The sequence below is a fragment of the Pterocles gutturalis genome, unplaced genomic scaffold (genome assembly GCF_000699245.1).
Source record: "Pterocles gutturalis isolate BGI_N339 unplaced genomic scaffold, ASM69924v1 scaffold1284, whole genome shotgun sequence".
Lineage (NCBI taxonomy): Eukaryota > Metazoa > Chordata > Aves > Pterocliformes > Pteroclidae > Pterocles > Pterocles gutturalis.
The window spans coordinates 2,106-10,962 of record NW_010135317.1 but is presented as its reverse complement, the minus strand read 5'-3'; the positions used below and the strand labels follow the sequence as shown (position 1 = coordinate 10,962).

The 8,857-nt window shown below is 50.0% G+C and overlaps 1 protein-coding gene across 1 annotated transcript; it reads left to right on the top strand.

The window, feature by feature from the left end:
• The first annotated feature begins 6 nt into the window (after nucleotides 1-6).
• On the top strand, nucleotides 7-7,549 carry PPIH (peptidylprolyl isomerase H (cyclophilin H)). Its single transcript, XM_010081822.1, has 8 exons — nucleotides 7-68; nucleotides 693-716; nucleotides 1,189-1,233; nucleotides 1,645-1,687; nucleotides 3,659-3,751; nucleotides 5,327-5,414; nucleotides 6,162-6,202; nucleotides 7,466-7,549. Exons 1-8 carry the CDS (start codon nucleotides 16-18, stop codon nucleotides 7,532-7,534), a joined length of 456 nt encoding a protein of 151 aa, XP_010080124.1. The 5' UTR covers nucleotides 7-15; the 3' UTR covers nucleotides 7,535-7,549.
• Nucleotides 7,550-8,857: the final 1,308 nt, after the last annotated feature.

The window sequence follows — 8,857 nt, the reverse complement described above, 5'->3', positions numbered from 1 at the left end:
CAGGAGGTCGGCCGCATGAAGATCGAGCTGTTCGCGGATGTTGTACCCAAAACGGCAGAGAACTTCAGGTAGGGAGCAGCCGGCCTTCCTGCAGCCGTCAGTCCTGCAGCTCAGCCTGGACCCGGGCTGCAAAGGCTTTATTAAAGGCTTTAGGGTGCAGGAGTGTCTCTGGTGGCAGGGTGGCTGCCTGCCCCCCTGAACAGCTGAACCTGTTTTGTTCATTCTTGAGAGATGTGACCGTGCAGCATTCAGACCCCTCAGGGGAGCCCGTGTGGAAGGGGAATGACTCCAGTCCCTTCTCTGCTCCCTCGGTGGAGCTTCTGATACGCCTGGTGCTTTTCTAAAGGCAGCACCGTAATGTCACGTTCGAGTTCTCTGCCCCTGGCAGAAGGATCTGGCACATCCCACTCGCACGGGAGCGGTGACTGTACCCTGTTCTCTGTGAAACACGGAGCCTGCTTCCCACTCAGTTTCCTGGGGGTCAGTGTCTGCCCTCCTCCACTGCAGAAAGTGCCAGCATCTGTTTTGAGATGGAAGTGGGGACAAGCTGCTGCCAGTTCCAGTTTCACTGGGAATATCCCCGGTGCAGGAGGGGAGGTCCTGCGCGACAGCCAGTGCGTGTTCACTGAGTGCAGCCCCATGTCCTCAGAGTTCACACGCGGCTCACGCTCTGCTCTTTGTTTGTTTTCCAGGCAGTTCTGTACGGGTGAATTCAGGTAAGTGGGTTCTAGTGTCCTTTGGAGTAACCCACGCAGAGAAACAGGGCTGGGTGAGTCGGGAGAAGGCTCCCTGGGAGGTTTCTGTGCTGCACCAGTACAAAATGACAGAGTTACAGAGTCTGCTCTGACGAAATTGTGACGGGCTCAGTTGGGCACGGAGATGGCAGACATTCCCCTTTGGGCATGACGTCTGTAAATCCCCCCTGCTCATGCTGCACGTTGCAGTGGGATCCCGTTGAGATAACAGGATGGGTGTTGTAGGGAACCGTGTTGTTTCCTGAGCAGAGCCCCTGGAGCTTTCCCTTGGCCTGTGATGGCGCCAGCCCAGAGCCGGGCCCCAGCTGGCGGGTTGGGTGGGGGGGGTGTCACGGCAGCTGCTGACCTACAGGGCGACCCTTTGGGACTCTGAATTCCTGGGGGGGTTTGCCTTGTGGTATCCGGTAAGTCTTTCCTTTTTGTTCCCTTGCAGGAAAGATGGTGTCCCGATAGGTTATAAAGGAAGCACGTTCCACAGGTAATTCATCTGCTTTTGCACTGTAATAGCAGCCTGAGCTGGGTGTGGCTTTGAGACCTGCCTCGAGGCGTTACTGGCCTGGGAGGCGTGTGAGGTCGGGGCTAATATCGGCTTCTGGGGTGCCATCAGATGTGGACACCGGGGTCCCTGGAGGGATCCCCCGTTCCTGCTGTGCCAGGTTGGAGATATTTTCTGGCATCTGTCACTAGTCAGTGTCCCTGGCTGAGCAGCAATGGGTCCCAAATGGCCTGACAGCAGCCAGGAGTTAATATTTGTTGTAGATTTTAGACTGTAGCACTCACAGACCCTGATAGCTTGTGTTGTGCTGCGAGACAGAACTCCTTTTAAGCATGTATTAAGCTTCGTGAGGCATCGGTCTGCTGAGAACTAAATCCTGTTTTACTTCTGTAGGGTGATAAAGGATTTCATGATCCAAGGAGGTGACTTTGTAAACGTATGTACTTCCATATTCCTTTTGTACTTTTCCTACGTGGTATAACATGCGGCTGTTTCCAGGGATCTGTTGGCTCTCTTTCGAGGTTCCCAGTACTAACTGGAGGTTTCCTCGCGACATTGCTGCCATCTGACTGCAGCTGACTGTAACGTACTTGAAAACAAATCTGCAGTTTTGGGTGAACATACTTTCTCCTTCCCAAAATATTTCCTCTCTGAGACAAGCAGGGCAGTACAGCGAGAGGCTTTTCAAGCTTGCAATGATTTTTTTTTTTTACTGTGTTGTTCATTCCCCTTGTCCTATCCCCCCAAACAAGAAACCCCGTGACTTTCTGCTAGCTTTGTGGAGAGAGACCCTAAGTACAGAACCAAGCATCTAGTGCAAGAGAGAGTTTAAATCAAAACTGACTTTTTGGCGGTGAATTGTCTCAAAATAGAAAAGACTTTGTGCCCCCAGTGAGGGTCATGCTCTAACGTGGGGATAAGCAGAGTCTCTTCGCTGTCCTAGGACCCGGTAACATTATTTCATTTCTGGAAGTGTTTTGAAATATGAGAGGGATGATAAAGCTTTTTTAACACAAAATTTGTAAAAGTTGGTTGTATGAAAGTTACTGAGAGAAGTGACCGCAGAGCGGGTGGCTCAGCCCCACCAGACTTTTAGGCAGTCGCTAAGTGTGATGCTGCTCAAACGTCCCGTGGGGTTTATTATTCCCACGGAAGCTGAACAAGGATTGCACCGGTATTTGTAATTTATAAATACACTTATTATAACGTATAAAGCCACTAATTACAAAGCCCCTTGGGGAGCAAGATCAGTCGCACTGACCACTGCGATAGGGCACGTGTTCCTGTCTCAGAACCGAGAGTTTAAGTAAGTTGCAGAGAACAGGAGGAAAAGGAGCAAGGGCAGAGGAAAAGATGTGGAGCTGCACACGGTGTAGCGCCGGCATCTTATTTTCCTGGTAATTTGGCCTAATAAAGCAAGCATACGTTAAGTAGGAAGGCAATGAAGGGAGATGGGGTGCAGCAAGACAGTAGAAATGGGGCTGAAGCAGCACAGAAAGGGAAAATCGACGCAGAAACCAGCACTGAAGGGGAAATGACTGTCAGATGGTGCCAGAGGTTCCTGTTCGCGTCGCTTCTGCAGCCTTCCCCGGAGGGTTCCTCGCTGCAGCGTCTTTAAGGCTGTTCACTGAAGGGTCCCTGCTCGGTCCTTTTGGCATCAAACCGGAGGGTCTGTGCTGCGCTGGACCAAGGGGCAGGGCGGCCTTTCAGCAGTCCTGCGAGTGACGTGTCTTACATGAACCATGCGTCAGGCTTCTGCAAAGGTCGAAACTCTGAGCATTCAGAGCTTGCGGTCTGCAGCTGTCAGGGCCATGCTGCTTCAGTTTGTCTTGAGATCAGAGTGCTTGGGCTTGTCGTTAAGTACAGGATGTGTCGACTTGGTAGAAAGTAGAGAAAAAATTAGAAACTGCGTATTTTAGAAACTGTCCTTGCCAAACAGAGAGATCGCTTCCCTGTTTCCACAAAAGTCGCAGAAAATAAGGTGAAGTCAGTCACCGTACCAGCAACTGATTTTTTCCACACAACCACTTGTGCTTTCCTTGGCACACCAGCCTGTACTTCCACATCCCCTCTCTTTTCCCTACCAAGCCCAGGTGGGTCCATACTGAGCAGTCGATAGCCTCCATCTCACCCTGGGAGGCTTGGACTTAATCCTGACCATCTCCGTGCGTTTCTGCCAACATATGGATGGCAAACGATGTCCTGCGTAGATAGAAACCCGTCGCTGTTCCTCTTCAGAAATTAAACATTGAAGGTGTTCACTGCTGGTGTATATAAATGGCCGCACAGCATCCATTTCGGGCTGAGTTTAACCCTCTCCTTTTCCTTGGAGATTTTAAATTTAATTTTTAAATGGAATTGTTCTCAGAACAAACGCTGTGGCTGACTGGGCGCTTCTCTCGCACAGGGAGACGGCACCGGAGTAGCCAGTATATACAGGGGTCCTTTTGCAGATGAAAACTTCAAGCTGAAACACTCTGCTCCTGGGCTGCTCTCTATGGTGAGTATAAAATAATGACATTATAAGACGAAAATAATGACATTATAAGACTAAAAAGCTTTTGGGACTTTCTCTGTGCCCTTTTCCCAAGCGTATAAATTATTTGCCAGACCACAACAATCTCCAGCATTGGGTACAGGGTCTGAAGGACCCGCTTTGTAACTGCTGCTCAGGAGGCTACTCCTGGGTGAATGTGTTGAGTAACACAAAAGTCCTGGTGCTGCTGCATCATTTCTTTTTCACCTGTTGGAGCGCTGGGACAGGCTTTGATCAGCTTTCAGAATAGCTCAATTCTTACTGTTTCCATACGGTGGTGAATTTTTTTTTAAATTTTATTTTTATTTATTTTATTTTTTCTTCCCTGATCCTGTTATCAAACACTGACCTGAGCAAGGATGAAGCAAAGAGATTGGGGGGTTTGAAAGCCGGAGCAGCGTTACCATGGTATCTTTTATAACATACTCTTCCTGTTCAACATTGTAGGAAAAACTGCAACCCTTGCACATTGCCTGGCAGGAACAATACCCTGACTTTTGTGACAGAAATCGAGTGGAGTCAGTGCTTCGGTGTTCCTGTACCCAGCTGCTGCTTCCCCAGCTCTTTCAGCTGCCCTGCCCTTAAGCCCACTTGCTTTGGGCATTCATCATTTTGATGAGTTATTAATCCAGTCCAAAAAGAGGTGTTGCAACACACCTAAGCACCCGGTGTACCGTAGTGAGGGAGAGGGGATCCCACGCCAGTACTGCCACCTTTGTGTTGCAGTGGCATGGCTCCGGAGTCTTTCCACTGGGCCAAACCATGTTCCATCCCAGCTGGATCCTTCTGAAGCTGGCTGGCAATAAGTAAAAAGATCTAACATGACCGTGTCCTGTGCACTCCTGCAGCTGCAGGCCTTGCCCAGTTCACTTGTCGGCACAGAAGCATGCTTCAGGTTGTCAAAAGAGCTTTTGAAACATTGAAGTGGACGTAAGTGCTGCAGAGATGTTTTCTTTGCAGAGTACAAATAATCTGGGTGTTACGCTCAGGTTGGGAGTTAAATTCCACACCTGCCTGATACCATTCCTGTGCACCCTGTGCCAATAGCATCGTTACCTTTCTCATCCTGATCATCAGCATAGACACCTGCTTTTTCTATTCTGAGGAAACCTTCCAAACAGCAGAAATCAGCTGCTTTTTTTCTGCCCTGGCTCCTGGCTTTCAGTTTTCTCCAGGACAATACTGCAGCAGTAGGAACTCATCACCAAAAATTTTAGCTTTTTTTTCAGGAGTCTGCTCCAGAGCCCAGATTTCAGCACAGTCTTGTGCTGAATGTGCCTTTGCAGATGTATAATAAAAAGTTGGTGACATGGCTCTCATGCACAGTGGAACGACCAGCCTCGGTGGCGTGCCGTGTCCAGCACAGGTGCTCTCCTGTGGATGTATATCTTGCTGCCTTTGGTTTGCGTAGCAAGAAGCTAAAAATAACCTAGGCTGGGTCCAGAGCAGCAGCTCCTTCCTACCTGAGATGCGTCCGCCTTCGGTTTTGGGAAATCCTAATTTGTACACTTGTCATATTTTGCCCTTCTCAACCCCCAGGCAAACAGTGGTCCAAGCACCAACGGCTGTCAGTTTTTCATTACGTGCTCCAAATGTGACTGGTTGGATGGCAAACACGTCGTGTTCGGTGAGTACCTGTGGCGGGGGCCCCGCGTCCCAGCTCACGGACGCTCCCCGTGACGCAGCTGCTAAAATAAACAGCCGTGGACTGCCTGTTCTGCCCCCTCGCTTGTGCCAGCGGGGGTATCTGCGCTGATAGATGAATCGCTGGTGAAATGAAATGGTTTTGTCCATTGATCAGTCCCTCCATCCTGTTACTGCCAAAACCCTCGTGCCAGGGCAGAAGGGATGGATGAGGGACAGGACGCCTTTCTTCTGCACTGTCAGCGAGCAGGACTGAGCTTGCAGCAGAGTTTTGTGACAGTGATTCTGTGAAACCACATCGGCTAACTTTTAACATGCTGTGGGATTTGGAGGCCAGCCTTGGAGCTGGTGTCCTGCTTACTACTTCCTCCGAATCTTAAATAACACCGATATCATTCATGGCCGGCTTTGCATCGTGACAAAGGTTGTGTTCATAGGGAGGTCCTTCGTGCTGTATTTTAGCACAGCTGGGATCTCAAAACCCAGATTTCTACACGTGCCACCCCTGTGATGGGAAAATGCACTTCATCAGCTCTAAATGTGGAAAATTATTTCAGAGGGGTTGTTTCCTTTACCAGTTTAGAGACCTGTAACAAACCCTGAAGCGCCCAGTTAGCTCTCCGCTGCGTGAGACTTTTCAGGAGGAACAAAAACGCGTGTACGTGTGATGGGGGGGGTCAACAAAGCTGAAAACTGGCTGTACTGAAGTGGGTACATCTTCTCCTTCCAGGTAAAATTGTCGATGGGCTGCTGGTCATGAGAAAAATTGAAGTAAGTTGAATTTACTTGTTTCTCTGTGAATTTGCGCGTCGGAAAGTCACGTAGAGGATTAACAAGCGTTATTCTGGTCTCTCCCACTGTTACGGGATGCCAGGGAGGACCAGTGTTGATCACTGGTATCACGGGTTGTCATCGTTATAAAACAGCAGGAAATCTGTTGAGGCAAAGGCTGTCCTATAGATTGGCTTCAGCAATGCCGGGTTCTCGTGGTTGCTGGTTTGTCTGAGCAGGGATTGTGTCTTGAGGCTTTATTTGCCACGCTTTGCGTTTTGTCAGGAAGCTGAACTGAGAATCTGTTCCATCAGCAACTCGGACAAGAGCGTAAAGCACATCGCTGCTGTGCTACTGGCTGGGGTTGTTTGCTGGACGCTAAATCCTCGTTTCTGCTCGTCTGTGACCAGCGTGTTTAATAAGAAAAATTAAACGAACCTTCTGAGGGGCTTCAGGAGCTGAAGATAAATGTGTTCAGGGGTGGTGGTTGCTGCTGATGTTGTGAGGGGGTGTCACGGCATGAGAGTGAGCAGATTCAGCAGGTAGCGTGTTCTGTGAGACAGACGATGCTAACTTCATGGCACACGCATGGGATAACGTGCACAAGGGCTTTTGCTGTCAGAGAATCCCAAAAGTGGGGTGCAGACAGAGCTGGCAGCTGTTAGGAATTGAGGACACATCACACACAAGGAGCGGTACGGTGTGATACAACCCGTGCGTTGCCAGCGCTCTTCGGCCAAAGCGCTGATGGCAGGGTTGTGGTTGCCTGTCTGCGCGTCCCTGCAGTGGGGGACAAATTGAAGGAAAGAAGTAAGAGACTGATGAAAGAGGAGCCGAGTCCAGCAGAACGAGCGGGGTTCAGAAGGAGGGTTGCTTTGTGACAGTCTCATATTTGGGTTCCCCTTCTGTACAAATGTGAGTTTGCTTGTTGCAGCTGTAATTAGTGACTTTAAAGATGTAAAGCAGAGCAGCCTCCGGTGGCGTGATGCTGCTGTATCTCACGAGGAGCTCTCCCATTTGTGCTCTTTTCCTTCCCTCCCATTCAAAGGATCGGGGTCTGGTCTCTATCCCAAACCTCCGTGCTTGTGGCTGGGTCCGTTGCCAAAATGCGTGACGGTGCTTTGGTGTTAGTCAGAGCTGTGTCCCAATGTCCCCGTTCTGACGTTGCACAGACACCTCTGCACCAGTCTTCAGGTCCCTGCCGCTCACCGGCTTTACCGTGTTTTTACAAGGTTTAACCTTATGTTATTTGTTTGTACCCAGAATGTGCCTACGGGTCCAAATAACAAACCCAAGTTGCCAGTCGTGATCTCGCAGTGTGGGGAAATGTAAAGCGCTGAAACAGAACCGTGGTAAGTCTCAGTTTTTGCAGGCACCCGGTGCAATCGAGCTGTGGGCTGCTCCGCTCTTTCCTTTTCTCTTATTTTCACCTTGGAGCCTGCAGAGAGCTGACTCAGCTCAGTGAAACACCAGAAAACGCCTCTCTAACGGCGTTGGGTTTTGTGCCAGCTCAACTCCCTGCACTGGCTTCCCTCCAAGCCACCCAAACGCCAGCGGCAGTGCCAGAGGGATCAGATTTTGCAGCTGCAATCAGGGGGAAGGTGGGGGTGTGGGAGCTCTGCCTGGGCTGGGGTTAGGCTGCCTTAAACCTCGGCTTTAGGAACCAGGGGGTGAAAGGGAACAGGAATCCCGCTGGTGTTACCCAGGCGGTCTGGGGCGGCTTCACGTTGCCCGGCGGGTTGGTGAGCTCTTGGGTTGCGACAGAAAGCAGAGCAGTGTGTGGGGCAGGCAGGGACGAAGAAGATACGAGGAGCAAGAGAGGACTGGAGCCTCCTTGCTCAGTATGGCCACAGGACTGGCGCCGCTGAAGGGCCAAGGAATTACCATGCTGCATAGTCTTACCTAAACTTGAAAAAATACCACTGCCCTCATCCGGAGGGAGACATTTCCAGCATTTACTGTTGGTCAGGCTTCATTTTGGTGAAACCACTAGGCTCAAGACAGAGCTCAGGCTAACGTACAGTTCTCTGTTTCCGTTTGCCTGCCCACTTCACCGTAAAAAACACAAGCATTTAAACAAATCTGTCTACATTTCAACGTGACAGGCTGCAGCTTGTCAAAAACCTGCTGTATTAGCCTTTTGGTTGCTGATTTTTCAAATTTCAGCAGGCAGGCAAGCAGTGACAAAAGCAAATCACCACAATTTTTGGCCTCCCATTAAGCGATTTCCAAAAACATCTGGAATTGCCCACGAAGACGCGTCCCCGCTTCCATAATAAAGTCTTTCAGATCTGCAGAGCTTCAGGCTCTTGGGAACTCCTCGTATTTGATGAAGTGACAACATAATGGAATCATTCTTTCATTTCCCTGCTACTTCTGGTGGCATTTATGGGCTTTTGAGGATTTATAGGCTTTCTCGCAGACGGGCAGACCCGTGCTGAGGGGTCAGGTCCCCTTTTGGGTTGTCCTCAGGCCCAGACTTGTTGATCTTTTCTATTTCTACGTGATCTGTGGCCAACATCCAAATTGAGACTGGAAGCTTTTTATTTCTAGGGACGAGGCTGGTGCCACTTTGCTTTATTTCCCAGCCAGGTCTTAGGAACTGTCTGCACCCTGCTGCCTCTCAGCCACCTGGAGACCAGACCGGCCTTAGTC